This window comes from Clavelina lepadiformis, chromosome 8 (assembly GCF_947623445.1).
Source record: "Clavelina lepadiformis chromosome 8, kaClaLepa1.1, whole genome shotgun sequence".
Classification (NCBI taxonomy): Eukaryota; Metazoa; Chordata; class Ascidiacea; order Aplousobranchia; family Clavelinidae; genus Clavelina; species Clavelina lepadiformis.
Window position 1 is genome coordinate 14,487,534 of NC_135247.1, and position 20,291 is coordinate 14,507,824.

The 20,291-nt window shown below is 35.5% G+C and overlaps 2 protein-coding genes across 7 annotated transcripts; one reads left to right on the top strand and one right to left on the bottom strand.

Moving 5' to 3' along the window:
• The first annotated feature begins 309 nt into the window (after positions 1–309).
• Positions 310–9,094, top strand: LOC143468885 (uncharacterized). The gene is made up of 16 exons (XM_076966349.1): positions 310–2,734; positions 2,965–3,169; positions 3,295–3,545; positions 4,838–4,946; positions 5,043–5,269; positions 5,349–5,486; positions 5,571–5,741; positions 5,924–6,066; positions 6,181–6,283; positions 6,578–6,661; positions 6,871–7,051; positions 7,205–7,297; positions 7,415–7,541; positions 7,747–7,818; positions 8,121–8,308; positions 8,398–9,094. The coding sequence occupies exons 1-16, from the start codon at positions 2,717–2,719 to the stop codon at positions 8,979–8,981; spliced, it is 2,694 nt and encodes an 897-aa protein (XP_076822464.1). The 5' UTR covers positions 310–2,716; the 3' UTR covers positions 8,982–9,094.
• Positions 9,095–12,204: 3,110 nt separating this feature from the next.
• On the bottom strand, positions 12,205–20,274 carry LOC143468751 (uncharacterized). 6 transcript variants are annotated; one of them, XM_076966121.1, is made up of 7 exons: positions 20,055–20,273; positions 15,918–19,363; positions 14,049–15,632; positions 13,823–13,973; positions 13,507–13,578; positions 13,146–13,314; positions 12,205–13,048 (listed from the first exon to the last, which is right to left on the bottom strand). In XM_076966121.1, exons 3-7 carry the CDS (start codon positions 14,106–14,108, stop codon positions 12,937–12,939), a joined length of 564 nt encoding a protein of 187 aa, XP_076822236.1. In that variant the 5' UTR covers positions 14,109–15,632; positions 15,918–19,363; positions 20,055–20,273; the 3' UTR covers positions 12,205–12,936. The 6 variants fall into 6 exon arrangements, with proteins under 6 accessions (XP_076822236.1, XP_076822239.1, XP_076822240.1 ...); XM_076966124.1 differs by lacking the exon at positions 20,055–20,273 and having other exon boundaries at positions 14,049–14,218; positions 15,503–15,632; positions 15,918–20,042; XM_076966125.1 differs by lacking the exon at positions 20,055–20,273 and having other exon boundaries at positions 14,049–15,054; positions 15,503–15,632; positions 15,918–20,042.
• Between the last annotated feature and the right edge of the window lie 17 nt (positions 20,275–20,291).

The following is a 20,291-nucleotide window of genomic DNA, read 5'->3' on the forward strand; positions in this document are numbered from 1 at the left end:
GTAACTTAAATTTAAACAAAATCTACACTTTAATCTAACTCTAACTTCAATGAAAATCTAAACAGCTTTAATCAACTTTTTTGCAAACTCATTCTCCTAACCATATCACCTCTGAAACCACCCCATTCGTCAAGGATTAGCTCATAGGAAAGGGAAAAAAGAACGCACGGATTACCCATTCGTATGGGCTAAAAAGAATATTTCCATCTCTTAAAATAATTGTTCGAAGGCTAATCGTGTTGGAATGAGTAATCCATTTGGGCACGTCACATTGCTGGTAGCTGTGTAGAAAACAGACAGCATACGTGAATTTACAGTGACTTCATTGCATCTACAGTGTAATAAATAGTGTCATCCCGCATATAAGCTAGGGTGCTTGGCCTACATAGGCCTAAAACAATTGGCGGTAGTTGAAATACAGGACCCTGTATTGGCCTATAGCCTACATAATGTCCTTTGTAATGAAATGACTTATGCCTACAGATTATATAGGTATATAGTGTAGGCCGTATAGTACAGGCTACCAGTATTCCAGTACTGCACCGACACACTAAAATGTTTGCAAGAAGGCCTATATGCCCTATAACTAACTTTGAAACACACTTCAGTAGAATATTAAATATGTTTGTAAATGATTGTCAGCTAGTGGTGGTAAGCATCCCGAACTGCTGAGTAATTGAGTTTGGAGTTTTTTTCCACATCATTAAGTATGAAAATTCACCGAAAGCTGTCAAGCCCAATATGCGACATTAACGTTTATGAAAAACAATATTGGGTGCTTTCGTGCCTAACTTTGCAATTTGGGTGACATCTATCTCACCGACTGCCAGTTATACCCATTGTGGAATGCGTGGCAACTACACAATCAAGGTTTTTAAAGACTATGCTTGCTGCACCCGAATATTTCACATGTAAACACTACCTCTTGCAAACACAGGCTACAGTTTCTAGATTTTGCCAACCAAATTGCAAAGTGTACCCCACCCCACCCCTACTCATCCTCCACCTAGTCATTCTAGTTTCAGCCATCTTGCACTTCTAAGATCTCGTTGAAAGGTGCAATGATTTCAGTGTGGTCAGATTCTAAATTCAGAAAAAAACTACAACTGTACATGCCTAGTCGGTTGCAGCTTACGCTATTTGTATTTTGCCAGTCTACTTGGGTCTTGAAATAGACACTTATTTCACTAGGTGCCAGTAGCCGAAGTAAGAAAATACAAATATGAAAAATGGCAGTTTGGCTAGTCTGTCACGTGGAAGGTTTGCTTCTCAGTATTTACGGTTCACAGTTGGGTAGTTGTGAATATAACATTGATTGCATGCATTGGAATTTTTCAACTTAACGGTTACAGCGTTAGACAGAATAATCAACTTTTTCGTTACAGAATCACAACCTTTATCTTTGCGCAGCGTGACTAGAGTTTAGTAACTGAACTTGTTTTTGTCTAAGTTTCAACTTTTTTATTTGAATTTTTTATATTGTATTTCTCGAATTTGAAACTGTATAGTGAATTTGAAATAGCTAACTACGAGCGGTAGCAAGCTGAGCCAGGTGCTTTAACTGCTACATCTTTGAGCTGGCATTTTGTGCAGGAGCTAATTTATAAGTACTGACTGTTTGAAAATCAAGGTCTTCCACACATCATACAGACTTTTGTTACCGTTACAGGATTTCAAGGGCTAGATTAAGCATCATGGGTCAGCAGGTTGAGCTCCTGTGAGTCTTGCATAGTTCATTCTCCAGGCCCTGTGTACCCAATTGTAATGAAATGAACCTTGTAAATATTTGCTGGTTACCGTAGTAGAAAGTGTGGTGCAAGACTTAACTTACTTTAAATTGCTTAAATTTAATTTAAAATGTTAGAATTCCATGTTACTTACTTCATAAGCAGATAGAATTTTACTCAATTTTTATTATATATTGTTGGTCTACATGAGCAGATCTTAACCAATGGGCTATTACTAACCTATGCAATCCTTTTATGAACAAAAATTATTTGCACGAAAACGTTTTCTTGTTTATGAGTATATATTGTAGGCTACTGCCACTGGCTAAACAGACCCAAAAAGATGTGGATGACTCACATCTCACTGATAAGAACTTTCAAGTATTAAATATATTGCTGAGATATGTATACCTTATGTTTGTGGCATATATCATATCAAATTGTCTGGGCAAGCAAGTCGCTGCCATGGTATGCAGGTATCATAAACAATAGACTACACTATGGTATGTACCTCCATGTTAATGCCTTGTTTATTCGTATCACCGGTAAGTTTGGTAATTTATACATACAGTACTTGAAAAAGTCGCTAATATAGTTACATTAAATAATAATTATAATCTGCAACACTGTATTGTAAATTATGAATCATGACATAGGATCATAATTTTTTCTTAACTGAGACAGCTATTGAGACCAGTTATTCTCAACTTTTGTGCAATCATATGCAGTATATTTTATATATACATTTGAATGTATTCCTTTTAGCTTTATTTTCAGATATAGGCTTCCCAGCTGATTCAAATTACACTACAAAATCTAACTGAGTTAGTAGTGATCTAACTTTGAAATGAATATTGCATACTCTTACATAACCCCTCCCTCTTTGTAGGATTGAATTTATTGTTGTTATTGTTAGACAAAAATATCTATAGCACAAGAATTTGCCTGTATGTTTACTGCAAATGGAAACTTGACCTACGTGTCAAGAAATGGGAAAAATAAAAGGAGTAAGTACGTTTACTATATTTTACTATGTTTTTTACGTTTTTTATCTAACGTCTGTTTAAATGGGATAGCTAATAAGATAGTAATTAGTTTCTTTTCATACCAATCTCAAGCGTTAATACCAAGAATTTGTTAATCTAAATCAGGGTAGTCCTGTTATTTTTTCTACATGGGGCAGCAATAATAGTGGTTAGAGTAATCAATATATTGATATATCTTTTCCATTGCATAGGGAATTACAAAAGCTAAGTTTCGATATTGGGTAAAAGAACCCAAAAAAAGAAAACGACCCGTTTACCTCTTTGGCAAAACATTTGGTCCAGCGTTGAAACCCAATGCAAACAGTCACATAGTTACAAGAGGTTCTGTGGAAGGTGATCTAACTGCTACAAATCCTGAAATACCAAGCACTAGTAATGTTAACAGTTCTTGTGGAGGTGAATGAAAGAAATAATATAAGGAGATTTACAATATATTTCACATTTTTATGCTACATTTTTTCTGAAAATAATCACTTAACAGTCATATTGAATACTGCATTTTAATTTTCATGTTATCACAGAGTTGGAAGAAAATTTAAATTACAAAATCAGAAGAGAGAAGCTGTCTTCAGATTGGCGATTAGTTGAAGAAAAGTTGTTTAAGTTGTCCATAACCCTCTATTCTCCTGAGCGACGTACTTGCTGTGTATGCTTTGAAGAAGTTGCCAACATAATTCGTTGTGGAGATTGTGGGCCAAATGTATATTACTGTCGTCAGTGCTGGGATAACTGTCATTCTTTTGTTTGGTATCATTTGCCAGACATATGGATGGTAAATAATAATTATATACAAATATCTTTATTTTTGTAAAGGTTATTCACAAAAAGACCACTCATTTATCTGGATATAAAAGGCCATTAATGTTTGTAAACATTTTAGTGCTGTAGGCAGTCTTAAGAAATGTTTATTAATTTGTCTGTTGATAATCAACAATAATTATTTCAAATGTATATATATAATAAGTTAAATACATTCGTCTACATAAAATAATTTATCATACCTTTAATTAATTACCACAAGAAAAAGTGGTCACTGGCAGAATATTAGAGGAAAAGAAACAGTAGCTTACATTTCTTTAAACTGGTCTAGACAACAATGTCATAGTTGCTTTTTGTGCAGTAGAATGTAAAAACTGTTTGGGTTAATACTGTAAACGAAGTATCTTTGCAATTATTCCTACATTTTTACCGGAATGTATCGAATAATGTTGAACTTAGATCTCTGTTTACAATATTGTTGAAAACATTTTCACAGCTGAGAAATACAAAATGTGTCAAAAATGTATCTGAAGTATAAAAAGTAAAAGACAATACTGGTGCCATATGTATGACACATTTTATTTCATGGCCTTCAAAAGATTCCCCTCCAACACATTTTTCAGAGCCCTTCCATTATACCACTACTACTTACTAATAACACCTTTTTAAATGCTCAAACATCTCCAGGTCTCTGCCACATCAGTAATAGCAAGACTGGTAGCTGGAGAATGATGTTTGTGCTTGTTCTTTTTTTAGCTGTAAGTTGTTTCAAATCGCTCAATGTCATCAATTATATCAATGATAGGCAGTTATTCAGACAAATCTGGAACAAAAAATTCTGTGCAACAAAGTGAAGCATCCAGGCATGATGAAATTATAGAATTAAAGTGGTGAAGGAGATTTTAAGTTAAGCATATATTTAGGGAAAACGTTTTGCAGTTCTTCGTTAAAGTTTAGCTGCTTCTGCTCACAATGTATCACAGAAGACAGTTGGAGTAAGATAAGGTTGTAAATGATTGCTTTTTGAGACAGCCTAAATATTTCAGTGTAGAAGCTATGTTACACGAAACCAAAAAAATGTGTTGTTGTGGTATTTGACCACATAGGAAAACAAAATTAAGCGGTAAGCTTCTACCCCTGTTAAAATCGTTGATTAAAACAGACTTAGTTTTTTTACAGAACTATTCCTGTATTTCTTGTGTATGTACCAATATCACTTAGTTAAAATATCCAAACACCCTCTTGCAATTTTAGTCAACATATTACTTGTAACACATTGTTAATGGTATTATTTACACTTTACAGGGTAACATGTTTTGCAAAATGGTCACTCCGGTACGACTTTTGAAGAGATTTGATGGTCATGAATGTCAGTCAAGTTACACTCGACACCTTACAGTGGTTGATTACAAAGGTATAATTTTTTTTATTCCTTTGCATTTATTATAAATCATCTCTGCCATTCTTTCATCCATTGTTTTCTTGTTCATTGGCAAAGTTTGCATTTTAGGTTTTGAAAATGTGGTTTCTGTACAATTTTGCTATTGTGAGAGTGAGCCTGAAACTCTGTTAAGATTAAATCTGTGGACCTGTTCGCCCAAAAAGCCTAAACTAGCAGTATCCATTGACCTATTGGAATACTTTCGAGCCTTGTGTCTCGAAAAACATCTTTCCACTGAAGGATTTTGCCATGCTCTTGAAAATAGATTTTTGCGAGTACCTGGATATACAGCAGGGGTTAGCACTTTTTAGTGTTTTGTATTTCTAAGAAAATCCGAAACAACCTGTGGATGTTTCTTGTTTTTTTTTGTTTTAGGTAAAGTCTTTGTCAAGAGTTTTGCTACAAGAAGTGGTTGAGGCATATAGACACCATGTCTATAAGCTGCAACATCTGCATGGTTTGGTCTCTTCTGATGATATAGATACGGGTACCCTGTGTCCAGCATGTGAAGGGGTAAAGCTAAGAAGTGTGATTGAAAGTTCCCAGGCCTCTTTGATCGAGTGTAAATGCTTGGCTTTAACTGCGTTTTGTTGGTAGAATCCTGAAGGTATGCGGACATATTGCTTAGATGCAAATTTTGGTTTGGTGAGAAGAATTTTGTCTGGGAGTAAAAGCTGTGATCCTCACCACAAACAATCTTTTTTTTTAAACCAAAATGAAGTCGACAGCTTTGTAGACACCTATGATGAAAACAAATATGGCTCGGCTGTAAGTTATTTCTTAACAGTATGTACCAAAATGCATTAAAAATATTAAATCAAGTACATAACTTCAACAATTGATTTCCAATCATATTGTTATGGTCCTATTATACATTTCAAGGAATTTAATGCGTATTTATAAGAATAAATGCTGCATACTTATGCATTAATTAGAATCATTATTTTTAGTCCAAAAATTGCAATGACTTTCAAGCAGGCAGCATCATTAGATCGAAATCTAAAAGCAGTAAACTGGCTATCAAAGGTGTATTTGGTGTTTGTTGTAAACATGAGTTTCCGACAATGTTTTTTGACTTAAAACATGGTGAAAGGTAAAGTGTACATTCTTGCTTTAGTTGTTTTGTGGAAGGTGTATTACTACGGTATATGTAGAATTTGTGTATTAGTAATTGTAAACAATGTTTTTAAAACTGATTCTGTTGCAGGCTAGCATATGCAGTTTTAGCTATTGAAAAACTTCTGGAAAGAAACGAAAATAAAATAAGAGTTTTCTATGACATAGCTTGCAAACTGAAAGGTCATCTTCAGGTATACCTTTAAGAATTTACACATGATATTGTGTTAGTATGGCAACATTGATATACGTTTAAATTATAGGTATACAACCCATTTTTCGAAACATATTTTATTTGTAAGCAATCTACTCCTGGGTCATTGATTGCATGTCATTAGTGTTCTTAATGTTAGTGCATGCTGCAGACGATGCTGTATGTGCAAGTTAGTTAATCATTTTTGCTTACATAAAATACTGCATTTATGTTTAAATAATAATTAAGATTTTGTGATTTTCTTTCTGAATTCCAATATGATTTTATTATTTAGGTCCGAAAAAACTTTGCAATTCTTAATAAAATAACATTTGCAGTACCTGTTTTTCATTCATATGGCCATATTTTCTCTTGTCAGGTAAACATGATATTTTATACCTATATATTGTACAACTGTTAGGTCAAAGTCTTTTAGTTTTATTACACTGAGCACAAGAAATTCAGCGAAAATATCAAGGTCTAATTTTGAAAAACTTGTTGTCTGTATGACAAAATCTTTATATAATGATGTATTCAAGTGTAATGAGATAGTTATCTCTCAGTTTTTTTGTTCTGTTTAAAATTTAGAAACAATTCAACCCGAGGTTCCTGGACGGGTTTGGACTTACGGATGGTGAAACTGTGGAGCGATTATGGGCATACCTTCGTGGATTTAACAAAATCTCAAAAGAGATGAAACCGGAACATCGTACTGATTTGCTTACCGATGGCTTGATTCATTATGGGCGCAAAATCAAAAAAAATTTGGGTAAGCCTTGTTTGTGATTTGGTCCAGATTGACTTAAGATATCTTCACGCAATTAAGTAAACTTGCATGATTTAGGTTTTCTTTTTCTTCAGCTTTCAAACATGCACTAAATAACTAAAACAAATATGACAAGCTTTAAGCTCTGTTTCAAAGGTTGTGCATTGATGAACAAGCTGAAGAGAGCTAGCTGCAAAATGGAATTGGCCAAGAGTGAATTAGAAGCTATGGCAGCTTCTTACCCTGGTGGTATGTATGATTATGTGTCTTTGTATATTTGTATTTGTATCATATATTTGAATTATTATATTCCATGTTATTTATTTTCAGAAATGAGAGTATAACATTATACAATAAACCTTACAGGAACATTAACACAACATCAATTAAAAGCAATAGCTCTGCAACCAGAGCCGTATTCTTCTGCAGAAATGGCATCTTTTTCTTGGGTAGAAGAATACTCACTTAAACTTCAAGAATACTATTGGTTGAAGTGAGTTGACTAAATGTTTTCTGAATGATACATTTTTCAATACAATTTTGTGGTGTATAAAATTCACGCTAGTTACTGTTTGTGGGTTGTATTGCAAAAGTGAAAATTGCGAAACTGTTGAACATACAAATTTAAGTACTGAATCCTTTAGGAATAGAATTTTGTATAATTGTATAGGAAACTATATAATTTTGTTAATTTGTAGAGAAGAAGTTGAAGATTTGACCAAGGAAATAACGTCTGAAATACTTTCTGGAAAAGTTGACCAAATTGCTAAGTAAGCTGAAGGACATATCAATGTTAAATTGAGTTACTACAATAATTCCCCAGACATAAACGAATATTGTTACTTCCCACTGCTGCAACATCAGAAACCCTTAGAAAAGCTTATAAAACAGTAACAACAGTGTATCCACCAAATTTACTGTGATAAAGTTAAAACCCACACAATGATGGTGAAAATACAGTATATGGGAGTTCAATTGCCAAGAGTATTGTTTGCCAGGACATGATATATGCTTTCTTCATCGATGTATTGCATGTTCTTCTATTTTACATATTGTATGCATTGTTTTGTAGACTTGACAGTCATCTTTCCAAAGTTGAAGTAGAAAACGGTATATTGATTCGTTGGGATGTAAAAGATGATATGATGCTTAAATATTTGTCAAGTGCTGTGAAGAAAAAAAGAGCAGAAATTTTGGAGAACATTTATAAATTAAATATCGAAAGAAAATTTTTATCTACTTTGATTCAAAAATACCCAGGTAATTTGTGCATGCACTATGCATGGGGTTACATTATCGATAAAGCTACTGTTCTGTTATTTTCAAGTTTGTACATGATGATTTTTCAGCTGGTCAAACAATTGTTCAACGACTAGTGCGAAGCATCAGGAAGGTTAACAACAACATTCGTCATCAGATTACTATGTATAATAAATACCAGAATGTTCCACAAAATGAAATGAAAAGCATAACTTTTGAAATGGTTGTCGGGTCTGGGCCAGTTAAAAACATACCTGGTTTTATTGAAAAAAAAATCAAGGAACAACATTGCATTCGGGAAAGGTGCAAAGAAGAAATGTGTCATTTAAAAGAAGATATGACAAGTGTGATGAACTTCTATCAAAAGCAAATAAACATACTGTCTAATCTTGTAGAAGGCTGTGAGGTTGTGGAACCATATGTGGTTACCCATCAGTTGCAAGCAGAGATCGAACTTCTTTCTTTCATAAATGACATTAAGGGCACAGTACCTTTTCAAGCGAATACACCTCTGCTCAATGAGAAGCTAGGCACTTCCAATATGGCAAAATTGGACCCAATGGAGAAAGAAGATGATGAAAGTGAATCACCAATAAATTTATCTGAGCTTCAACACATTTTAACTGAATTTGGCTCGGAAAGCGAAGGTTCAGATAACGAAGATGAAGCTTAAACTAATTAGTTTTAACCCGTGTCCTTGAGTCAGTTATGCCACAAAATTACGTTCAACTGCATTTGTTTCCATTTTTTGTACGCATTTCAGTTATTAAACGTTCATTACATATATACTTGCCATATGTTTGTTTTGCCTCAGACACGTTTCCTAGGCAGTAGGCAGTCTATCAAATATTTCGCCTTTAATTGTCGGAAAGGAAGAGTACGATGATTGCAAAAAGGAGCAATGCACGTCGACCTAAAACGTGGAAAGACCTCGACGAAATCCTCAAAGAATTCGAAATCCAAGCCCCAGCCCGACTGGGTGTCGACAAATATGGCATCAAAGACCGAAGAAGGATATACAAAGTCAACAAGAAGACGATGGAGCGGCACCAACACCCATCGTACCTATACCTGGGAAAACTGAGATGTGCGGTAAGTTACAACGGGCAAATCTCAACATGTTCTTACTGCACTGAACAGGGCCACAAATTCAAAGAATGCCCCAACAGGATACAACCAAGTACCGACAACACGACTAAACAGGAACTTCCGAAAACACCTACGCGGGCTATAGATCCAGACGATGAAAAACCAGCAACACCCCCCAACAAAAGTAGCACAGTGGACCATGCTGCTGCCGAAACAAAAGAACTGCGACGAGGAACAGAACGAGAGAGTGCCAAGGATGCAAAAAAGAGTCGACCCACAACAGAGAATCCACAAGAAAATAGCCGGGAGCCCGACTCCTATGAGGGATCCTCGGAGCGAGAACACAGCGAGATCCGAGGAAACAAGAGAAAAAACATAAGCGGAGAATCGGATGAACAACAACAACAAGAAGAACCAGGATTTATGGACGAACAAATTCCACACGATGCTTCCTCGATACCACCTAACCTATCACGCTTGATCCCTTGCTCATGCGGACAGCTTATTAGAATCCGAAGAAACAAGAGCTCACGGAAAACAACTCCGAATTTCCATCAACCGATCTACTGTGAACGTTGTACAACAGCCTTTATTAGATGTACTTGTACAAACTTCTCGATAATACGTATCAATAACAGATTTAAATCATTCCAATGCGAAAAATGTGAACACACCTACGAACCCAATCCAGCAGACCTTAATGCAACTGTAAATTAAAGATTATAGATGTGTTTTGTGTGTGTTTTTTCCTCCGATAAAAACCCGTGTTTTTTTCTTTCCGACATTTACACGAGCAGATTTTTTTTAATTTTTATTATTAAGTGTGCCTTAATCGTTTAAGAGCGCTTAATAAACAAAAACGATAAAACCATAGCTTTTTTACGGAGAGTAGCAGCCTAGTGCCCGAGCAAAAGCTATCATTTGTCTTTTCAAGGCGATCCGGGATATTCGTTTCTTGCGTAGTGACTCAAGTTGTCGACAAAACGTGAGCCAACTGTTCGAGTTCGACAAAACGTGAGCGAACTGTTATTCCGACTTATTTGGGGACTGGACAGAAGAGCGCGTAGATGTTTAAGAAGGAGTGCCATCGATCCTTGTGGGATCCCGTCTTTAAGGCGTCATAGCTTGTTTCGTTTATTGTGACCTGGGGTGAAGGTAAAGCTCCGTTTGTAAACTAGCTCCATGGTTATACGGATTATGTACCTGTTTCGTCTGGGAGTAGACGCAGCGGCTTGCAGGCAAAGCTTCGGTGCCATACTGTATCATAGGCAGCTGTAAGTTTATGAAGTGCAGCACCAGCCTTTTTGTTAATCCCGAAGCTTTTCGCGATGTTCTGGGTCATACGGGTGACCTGGAATTCAACCAGGGGAGAAGTTGTCGATTATGGTTTCGACGCAGGGGTAGACCAAGCGTTTGCGGACTTTCAAGAGGACACACAAAAGAGATAGGGGCAACAAATCTTCGGGCCCTAAATCACGATGATAAAAGCTCTTGAAATTTTGTGACCCAGAACCTTGCTTGGCTTTGTTTGATAGAGCACAGCAGCGAAGTCATTTGGAGAGAAATGGCCAGAGATGTTTTCGCCATCAGGGGTTTCTAACCTCTAAAGGTCAGACACTTCTTTTCCAACAAGTTTGGTCCCTCTTTTCGTGTATTCCGCATTCAGTCAGTTGCGTGGCGAATGTGTTGGATGAGAAAAAGCGCGGGCGTATTGACTAAGCTGACCGGCCAGCGAAATTGTTCAAGACACTGTGAGCAGTATTGATAGTATTGAGCTTATAGATCTGTCCACAGCGCTAGCTTCTTGGGATTGGGTCTCTGCAAGAGAAGAGAAAAGAGCGTCAAGAGAAAAGAACGGCGGTAAAGGACGTGATGTGGTGTGTCACTAAGTTTTAAAGTTATAATTGCTGAAGCGATGCAATAAATAATAACAGTAGGTTGTAAGTCTTGCCAAGGTTTCTCTTTTGATATTTTATTAAAATACAGATTTAATAAAAAAAAACTAACCATTTGAGAAAATTTTCTTTTCGTTAAACTTATTCATAATTTTAATAGTTGGCAAAACCGGCAAAAAGATCTAAAAATGCGTTTTATTGATCTTGTTTTACCATGTGAACCAGAAAGAGGATCAAAATGTCATACAACAAAAGGGTTATAGGCTACTTTTATAAACGCATGTTGAGTGTTAATAAGCATTTTAAATTCCGACATGATATTGTTGGAGATATTTATGACAAACTTGAATTTTATAGCCTTGCAGCGATTGAGCTCGCCTACCTCTTCAATAATATCAGGTCATAATATCATATCATACGACAGAAGAGATTATTACGATGAAATGTGTTCGACCCACACGTCAATAAGAGATAAGAGCTTTCAACTTATATTGCATAGAATTTTCATTGTTAGGTTGCGTCCTTTTTAAAGTGGTTAATTTAACCTTCCTAAAAAGGTGTGAGTAACATTTTGAAGTTAACATCACGATCTTCTGTTTTTAATGTGGCCACATCAAAATTAGCATGCGACCAACTTATCAAAGAAACCTCTTATCATGTTACGTCCATTTGTATTCGTCACTTCATTGACTTTTAACGTAATCGTTTACAAGTTTGACTCGTTTAGGCTACATATCAAAGTTTTGCACATATTGCAACTACTTTTTAGTGAAAGTGTCACGAAAAGTGATATTGAACCCCCATATTACTATGGAATTTTGTTAAATTAAGTTAAACGTTAATGTTAAATTAAGCCTTAATAGAAAATCAATGTACCAAAATACAGCAGTGAGTCATTATCACTAAAAATGCTTTGATTCAGCACAGTATATTTTCCGAAAGCGCAGTCAAAAAGTGAAAAGCAAAATTATGAAAATATTGAAGACGGTGAAATAGGTAAAAAAACAACAAACAATTTTAACGAATGTTAACTTTATACAATGACGAAAATGCGGACATAAATAAAGGATGAGGTGCTAAAATGGAATGAATGATCGCAACTTACGTTAATAATAAAAGACTATAAAAGAGGCACACTACAAATCTAACTGTACAAATAAGGAAAATTAGCGAAAAGTAACTATCCGCTCATCAATACGTGTGTGATATAATTATATACTGTACAGTATATTAGCACAATAGGTTGGTCAGAAGAAATCATTGCACCGTTGTACGGCAATGTAAAAATAACAAACATTACCAAAACGAAACTGCCAAATGATGTACTGTATTTTACGGACCATAAGGCGCACCGGGCTATAAGGCGCATTGTCAATAAATTGCTTTGATTAGTTTTTTGTTCATACATAAGGCGTATCGGACTATAAGGGCATATGGCTATAAGGCACATGTGTTACCGTATAAAGCTCATTAAAATACGTTGTGAGCATGCGCATACGCATTATGATCCATACATTAGGCGCACCGGCTTATAAGGCGCACGATCAATCTATGAGGAGAAAAAAGGATTTAAAGTGCGCCTTATGTTCCGTATAATACGGGAATTTTTACTCGTTATACATATAACACTGAATCACGAACAAATTACCAATCTACTGTTCTATGTGTTGGTTCAGCAAAGTGCAAATGTTCCTCATTTTCACATTCTTCCGTTGTCACCAAAAGAACTAAATTGTTTTCTGCCAGCTCCAAATTACTATAAAGAGCAACAAGAATAACAGAAAGCGCACAGCGTAAAATTTGCAATGTAATCCCTTTATGCATGCAAAGATTACAGAAATCCCATCACTTACCCCCTTTTCATAATTATAATATTTTCTTGCTCATCTATAATTTTCTGGCAATCGACTGGACCATAACTGCCAGGATTTCGAAAGGGGATTCCACAAGGCATTCCAGTGATGCTGAACTCGTTAATTTTAGCATACGGCATACGTCCATTGGATTTGTGCATTGTCTCACCTGTAAAGCACCAGAGCAAAGATACCAAGGCATGCACAAACACAACTTAATATAATTAAGATAAAACAATTAGCATCAATTCTATTGTATTACATTCTATTGCTTGGAAAAATACGCAACACTAATAATAAAATTTTTTATTTCACACCGTTAGGCTAAAGAAAGACAATTTGTTGTCATAAAAAGACTTACAATATTTCTTATTAAAAATTTTTCGAACTTTCATTTGCAATTCGGTGTTTTTTTGTCTTGAAGTACTGCAAGCTGTATACAAATATATAGCATACGTTACTTGTAATGAAAATTTTTTCATACTTTATGATTAACGTGATTAATAATGACACTAATATCATTCAGGTTCATATGCAAAAAAAATCTTCAATGAGTTAAAGTTAAAAAATAAGTGCTATAAAAGTTCCTTTTAATATATGCTTGCAGTAAATGTAACTGTAGTTAATCATGTTCTTACAAATGTTTAGAAATATCACAGTAAATTACATAAAATTACCTTTTCCGCCATGTAAAATCTCAATAAAGCCACTTTGAACACTTGGCTCCAAGAAATATGGCCTTACATCCCTGCTTCCAAATGCATTGAATGTATCGTTAACAAATGCCATTCCACCAACCGCCACACCAATTTCTTCAAGTTCACCACACTAAAACAGGAACAAGTTACCTTTGTTTCGTGTACAGCACGGTTACACCATAGTATAATATGAACAGCAACATACAGCTTGAATTATTCGAGCAATTGCATTTTGTCTAAGTTTTTTTTTCATATTTCCATCCATTTCAGTTGGTGGTATGGAACTTTCAGAATTGAAGGTCTTTGCTTTCTCTTTCCAAACTTGTTTCGTTTGCTTCGGAAGTTCTCTCCACCTGCTACCCCAGAGTTTGAAATCTTGAAAAACAGCAATTAAAAATTAGTACAGAACATTTGAAAGCTTTATAAAAAAATGAACATAAATTGAAAGTAAGGAACACTGAAAACAGGCAAGACCTTACTTCATGCAAAACACTTTGATAACTTGTCTAAACTAGTACTTTCATTGTTCAGCTGTTAACATAGTGAAACCTTCATTTATGTAAATTTTGAAGTTGAGTAGAAGCTTACACCTCTTAAGATTTAACAGCGTCAATCAATGTTAACATCTTCGATATCTAAGGCTTTCTAATAACCAACATAACAGTAAACACATTTTTGGAAATTCATTACACACGTATCATGTGAGGTCACAAATAGCATGCACTTCAAGTCATGCATCATTCATTATGTATCATGCTCTTCACTAATCCAACTAACACTGTGACACAAGTTTCACAATCAAACCGAGAAAAAAAAATTACGACATGCAAATTTAGTAACGAACACAGTAAGCATGAAATCAATGAATGCAATTTATCGGGTGAAAAACAATGAAAATTATTTTCAGTGAGAACTACATTTGTGCATTTAACGACATAATGCTAATGACTCAATGAAGCAAGCGATCAATTAAGCAAACCAGCCAGAATATCAGACCTTGTACATATCTTAAATGAAACACATGTGATGCTGTCTAGAAGCTTCTCCCTTGAAAATTTGGGAAGAAATCATGCAACTGTATTAAAAATACCAATATTCTGTTTCTTAATGGAAGAACAAAATAGATTGTAGCCTGTGATTCTTCGTTTTCGAAAAGGTTTAACTTTTTGAACCCTTCGCCTTATTGATGCATTGTAATTGTAAATCCAGCGCTAAAACACAGCAGTTGTCAAAACGCTAGTAAACAAGCGGCAAAAGTATTTAGTAGTGGCAGTTTAACATACCATCATACAAGAGATCTGAGAAAGGGACAAACTTTAATCATTTTGTAAGATCATGCAATAAACATGCAATAACTACTTTAAGTTGGAGAGTTGTCCCGGACAAGGAACAGAGCTTTTTGTCAGCCAACAAGATTATTTTGGCGAAGACAACTGTTGCAATCTTTGAACTTAAAGTACGTAATGGCATCTTTCAACCAGAGTTCTATCATAATAGCCTACTTCATGCGGAAATTACAGCATAGAGTTACAGTAATGAACTGTAACTTGTTTGTAAAGCAGGGAGTGCAGTTCTACAGCTTGCGGTAATACTGAAAGAGCTGATAACTATAGCAAGTATGAATTATGGCAAATAAAACTTTAATCTACGATGAATAACCTTGATTTGGTTTTTACTTAAACCAGTATTAATGGTTGCTTCATTGAGGTGCTCTGACTTTGCAGTTCTCATACCTTTTGTTTCCCACAAAGATATAAGCATATCCCGCTGGCTTTGTGAAATGTCCTTACTGAACAATGCAAATCAAATCATTAATAAGTGAGACACAAAAATTTTTTTTTTTAAATTGAAAACACAGCTTGTCTGTATCTACACGAAATATCTTACGTCCATCTGGACGGCAATTCAGAATAGCGTTTTATTAACACTTTTAGTGACTTGCATGCAAATAAACAGAGTGACATGAAAAAAATGCCATACTATTACTAACATTTACTTATTTATGACCAAAGATCGAATTAAATATACAACAGATATATACATATAAGTTAGCTATTATACATGAAGAACTAACCGAGATCTTCTAGTGCTTGCCATGTTACTCAGAAAAGAGCAAATAGTACGACAAAATTTTAACAATTTTACAAAAATTAAAACATGCAATAAACTAAACTGTTTGGATAAAAATTAGTTTTGTAAGAAGTAATCACCACTCAATATGAATTAAGAATAGAACATACACACATAAAGATAGTTGTCCTAATAAATAATATAACTTAGGGCACATGTTGCATTAAAAGCAAACGCTCAACACTAAAGTCTTACAGATGTCAAAAATTTACTGTGCACAGATATGATTTTCTTGGTGCTTGGTAATCAACAGTAAGCGCCATGTTCCAACTGCAACTCCTTTTCAAATCATAAAGGCTTCAAAGATTATCAAGAAGTTTGGCCAACCCTTTTATGTATATGGTACACGTAAGTCTTTTCCTACAGCACTATAGTATTACAATATCACAATGTTCTTTAGGCTAATAGCTTATATGCACATACTTTGATGTGAATTAAACACTTAATCTGTGAGGTCATTGTCTGTCTCAGCAAAACCAAGTTATGGGCATTGATGCTATAAAAATGTAAAAATATAAGCGATAGTAGCTGTGACATGAAATGACAAATGTTCCAAATCAATTTACTTGATATTTGTTTGTAATAAGCGATTGTTTTTCGGAGTAAATAGCCATTTATCTGCACAACTTCTTTGACCAGATTTTTGTTTAAATAGGCCATTCTTAAATGCAGTTGAGAATAAATTGCCAGCATTACTGTTCAAAGTGGATGGCTTTTAAGAGGTGGCAAGTTGTTTACAAGCACTTTTAAGAGGATGTTTTAACTAAAATCCATTATATCATATATATTGTAGTAACCGGTGCCCTTCAAAAACTTTGCTAATCGTAACTTTCTTAATTGAAATGTTTGGTCTGAAAAGCATACAAAGTAGGTGGCTTCAGGAAGAAATTGAGTTTTATTTTGAAAACATTACACCAAAATGAAGTGCTGTTTTCAATCCTCGCAGAAAAGCAATCGTTTAGACAACAACAACCTATTATTTGTCGTAATTTTGATGGCAGCCACTTGAGATGGTTGCTTTCGCATGGACTAAGATTCAAATCAAGAGCACTAGAGCCAAAGTACACATTTCAGTAATAACTCTAAACATTCTCTTGGAAAGGTAGAACAAATCTTACTGACACTTTTTAGTCGGAGGTAGTGGTATATTTTGAAATAATTACAAGAATATGTAAAACAGATAATAAAAAAGTCAAGACAGGCTTCAGAATTTCATGGTCCCAAACTAGGGTAAAGTTGGTACAACAACAACAACAAAGGTCAGTAAAGGGGTACACATGAAAAAACGTTTCCAAATTAAACAACTTCATGCATTATGTATTTACTTCCAAGTGAAGTTTCTCCCAAAATAACCAAGTTTCAGTCATTCACAATGTGCATCAAACAGAAGATTTCAGCTGGCAAACAATGTTTGGTGGTGGATAATGTTGCATTCCAAACAAATTAAAAAATTTAAATAGTTTTAATTTAAGAATTTAAAATACGAAATCAAATCAAAATATTTTACTGTTGACAATAATTATTACCATCAAAAAAACTCTGCATAATCTAACAAAACCTTCTTTTGTCTTAAGTTAAAAAGCAATGAAGCACATTCAAAAGTAATCAATTTCGCTAAGCGCAGCATCTTACATCGATTAGCAGAAAAATTCTCGGACAGCAGTTTTTGCCACAGCGTGTGCTCTGACTTACTCTGACTGCTGGTTGGTCACTATGTTTTGTTGTCTCTCTTTAAATTATTTTCTCCTAATCTCACTTGATGCCACTACTAACAGCATGATCTGCATATCAACAAGCACTTCCCAGATGTCTGCGTTGATGCCTGTCCTTTTTGGGTACGTTTGAAAACATCCCTGATGTGTAGTGCGGTACGAACTACACAGTATCGCTTAGTGGCTTGTTTACCATAGAAGGTCTTGAAGTATATCAGCATTCTTGCTGTGACTCACATGACTGAGTAAGCGCAAACAATGTCAACAGAGCAAGTTATGTATGCTGAGCGAGTCCCCAGCAGATATGGACCTTGCCTCATGACACATGACTGTGATAATGACAGCATCTTTGCCAATAGACTAATTGTTCTTAATGAATGGAGATAAATAATTTATAATTAATTACCCATCACAGTTGAGCCAAGTGGTGAGTGAACTTAAATAACGACCCACCAAGAGATCGGGTACTCGGCCAAAAATTGGGAAACAGTGAGCTGACCCTTGGCCAATGCATATATCCAAAATTGGAGAATAAAGCTACCAATGAGTGTTAGCATCCATTTACCCTAACACCAAGGTAGCAAAACGTGAGCTTAAAGCTAACATCAACAGCTCACCTTGTGACACCTTGCAGAAAATTTAAATCTTTGGTCAAAAAATGACTAACGGGCATTGGGCACCAAATCTACACTGTTATAGTAAACAGCGTCCTGTGACTGGATGTAGACCTATAGAACCCCACAGCATGACAATTTTTCTGTTTTTGTGAGCATTGAACCTGCTGGGCTTCAGTGCGATAGAGTCACTCTTTACCTTGCACATTATGAAGCGGAGCCACTCTGATTGCTCCTCCCAAAACTATTTGCCTCAGCAAAAAAGCAAGCCGGATAAATAAAATCAAGATACCCATTGCTCACTGGCTCTACACTGCTAAGGATGGCGTGGGGGACTTAATTGCCTGCTATCTGGAGATGGTTGTTTCTGTTCAACCCTGTAAAAATAGGGAATGGCAAACAGTGTAACTTGTGAACGTAGCACAAAGAAGATTGCAAAATAAAGATTACAACATATCCAGCTATTGTATCCCCATGTTCCCCATGGAATACATAGTCATCAATTTTTGGATGGCAGCATTACCCAGTTGTTACTTGACTCAAGCTCAAACATCTAGTTTGTGTTGCCAAATAACATCTTGCTCAGAGGAAGCAGGCTGATGGTAAAACAGGGATATTTTTACACAAGACATTTATTTTCTAGAGGCCGTTTATTATCATTTTTAATTTGTAATAATCTGCAAACTCATGAATGCATATAATCGACAAATAGCACTCTTTGAGAACGATTGAAACCTTCGTTTATCGAAAGTCAAGACAAATTAAATGATTGCCTTTTGCTTATGATCTGCATATCAGATGGATTTCCTTTTTGAAATACTACAATGTTAAGTTGTTCATTCACTCCACTCAGGATTTCGAAGTTCTCTGACAATCACACAAGATCACTGTACTCTGCAAGCTCGTTATGTAAGAAAGCAGCAATGTTGAGTAGTAGCCAGCTTTGTAGCCGAATGGTTAGAGCTGGCAATTAGGCAGTGTTCACTACCCAGTAGCACTACCATTGTTATGCCCTTGGGGTATTACCAATGCTTGCTCCAGTTCAGTGCTTCTGATAAACATACCTAAATTCAAGCAATAAAAAACATATGTGTATCATTCCGAACTTGCTTAAGAGCTAGCCAGATAAGTGGGGCTGGAGCAATTAAAGATTACCACAAAGGTTAATGGAAGCGAACTAAAATGACATATGAAGTTATACTTCTATCCTAGCCGCCAAATAAAGAAAACCATGTTGATTGCTGTGAAACGCTTTGACCTTATGCCACAGCAGTGGTATGCCACCTGTATATAATTGATGCAATCACACCAGCTTGAATGCAAAACTATTTCAACCTGATGCTGAATAAAAGCACCATGCAATTACCAAAATTCAATTTAATACATTGCATGAGCACTGCAAACCCAAAAAAGTGACTTTTGGCTACTAGAGTACCGGTCTATCGTTGGCTGGATTGCCAGTTCAAACACCATTGTGCATTGCACTGTGCAACAATTAAGCAGTCTTTAGAACTTGCTTGGATTCTACATTCAGTAAGTAGAAGCCCGAGGTAGATAACCTATATCTTGTCTACGAAACAGGACCGATTAAGCAGCGTTAATGCCAGACACACCAAACGCATGAAAGAACTGAAATCGAAAACTAGGCTATTTTGTTCATTTCAGCCTTTTCAGATTTTTAGTGAGATCCGTTTATAGTTTGTGCAAGGCATTCCAACATGCATCAATCACTATACAAACCTTATCCATACATACCGGTATAGATCTCAGTAGTCTACAACAGTAGCCTAAGCCATCCAATCGTACCGTACGATGACCAGCCACAGCAGTTCGACTGGATTACTTATTCGACCTATCGCTCGGTTGGATTACTCATTCCAACACGATTAACCTTCCAACAATTATTTTAAGAGATGGAAATATTCTTTTTAGCCCATACGAATGGGTAATCCGTGCGTTCTTTTTTCCCTTTCCTATGGGCTAATCCTTGAC